This window comes from Egretta garzetta, unplaced genomic scaffold (genome assembly GCF_000687185.1).
Source record: "Egretta garzetta isolate BGI_Z169 unplaced genomic scaffold, ASM68718v1 scaffold576, whole genome shotgun sequence".
NCBI classification, from domain to species: Eukaryota; Metazoa; Chordata; class Aves; order Pelecaniformes; family Ardeidae; genus Egretta; species Egretta garzetta.
The window spans coordinates 62,350-63,752 of record NW_009260074.1 but is presented as its reverse complement, the minus strand read 5'-3'; the positions used below and the strand labels follow the sequence as shown (position 1 = coordinate 63,752).

General features: G+C 61.2%; 1 protein-coding gene across 1 annotated transcript in view; it reads left to right on the top strand.

Annotated features, from left to right (window-relative positions):
- LOC104128501 (bromodomain-containing protein 4) overlaps positions 1 to 1,403 on the top strand; it is a 45,224-nt gene that overhangs the window by 22,415 nt on the left and 21,406 nt on the right. Inside the window, exon 4 of the mRNA XM_035896783.1 lies at positions 330 to 467. Coding sequence (XP_035752676.1) covers positions 330 to 467 — 138 coding nt within the window. The remainder of the gene's footprint in view (positions 1 to 329; positions 468 to 1,403) is intronic.

The following is a 1,403-nucleotide window of genomic DNA, read 5'->3' as shown; positions in this document are numbered from 1 at the left end:
CAGTGGTGCCCAGCGCCAGGCCAAGGGGCCATGGGCACAGCCTGAAGCAGAAGAGGTTCCAGGTGAACGGGAGGAAGAACTTCTTGCCTGGGAGGGTGCCCGAGCCCTGGCCCAGGCTGCCCAGGGGGGCTGTGGAGTCTCCTTCTCTGGAGATCTTCACCCCCCGCCTGGGCGCTGTCCTGTGCCCCCTGCTCTGGGTGACCCTGCTTGGGCGGGGGGGTGGCACTGGGTGAGCTCCCAAGGTCCCTTCCAACACTGGCCATTCTGTGAAATGCGCTCAGTTGGCATTTTAATTCTCAGGCTGACGTCTCCCTCTTTGCCATTTGCAGGATTATTATAAGATAATTAAAACTCCGATGGATATGGGAACAATAAAGAAACGCTTGGAGAATAATTACTACTGGAACGCTCAAGAATGTATCCAGGATTTTAACACGATGTTTACAAACTGCTACATCTACAATAAGGTACGAAAAGTTCCCGAATCTGCGGTTTTTTTCCAAGGGAAATCCACCTCCTCCTTGGAGCGGCATGGAAATCAAGCGTCGCCTGTTCAACTGTGAGGGGGTGACCCTGGCTGGGTGCTGGGTGCCCACCAGAGCTGCTCCATCGCTCCCCTCTTTAACCGGACCGGGGAGAGGAAAATCGATCCAAGGGCTCCTGGGTGGGATGAGGACACGGAGGGATCGTTCCCCAGTTACCATCACGGGCAAAACAGGCCCAGCTTGATGAAATTAATTTATTGCCAATCAAATCAGAAAAGTGCTCCAGCCTGGGGTCCCCCCCCGGCAGACAGTGCTCCGGGAACTGCTCCAGCGTGGGTCCCTCCCTCCCACGGGGTGCAGCCCCTCGGGAGCCAACGGCTCCAGCGTTGGGTCCCCTGCAGGGTCACCAGCCCCACCACCAAACCTGCCCCGGCGTGGGCTTCCCCGCCATGGTTCCCCAGAGTCTTGCCAGGAGCCTGATCCGGCGCAGGCTTCCCATGGGATCACAGCCTCCTCCCTTTGGGCATCCCCCCGCTCCGGCGTGGGGTCCTCCCCGGGCTGCAGGGGGGGATCTGCTCCCCCGTGGAGCTCCCTGGGCTGCAGGGGCACAGCCTGCCCCACCATGGGCTGCCCCAGGGGCTGCAGGGGAATCTGCGCTCCGGCGCCTGGAGCCCCTCCTGCCCTCCTGCTGCACCCACCTGGGGGGCTGCAGGGCTGTTTTCTCCCCCATCCTCCCACTTCTCTTCTCTCCCCGGCTACTGAGCCGCAGCCGGTTTGGTCCCTTCTTAAATTGGTTCTCCCGGGGGCGCTTCCACTGTCACTGATGGGCTTGGCCTCGGCCAGCAGCGGGCACAGGGAAAGCTTCTGGCAGCTTCTCACAGAAGCCACCCCCGTAGCCCCCCCACGACCCAAACCCCG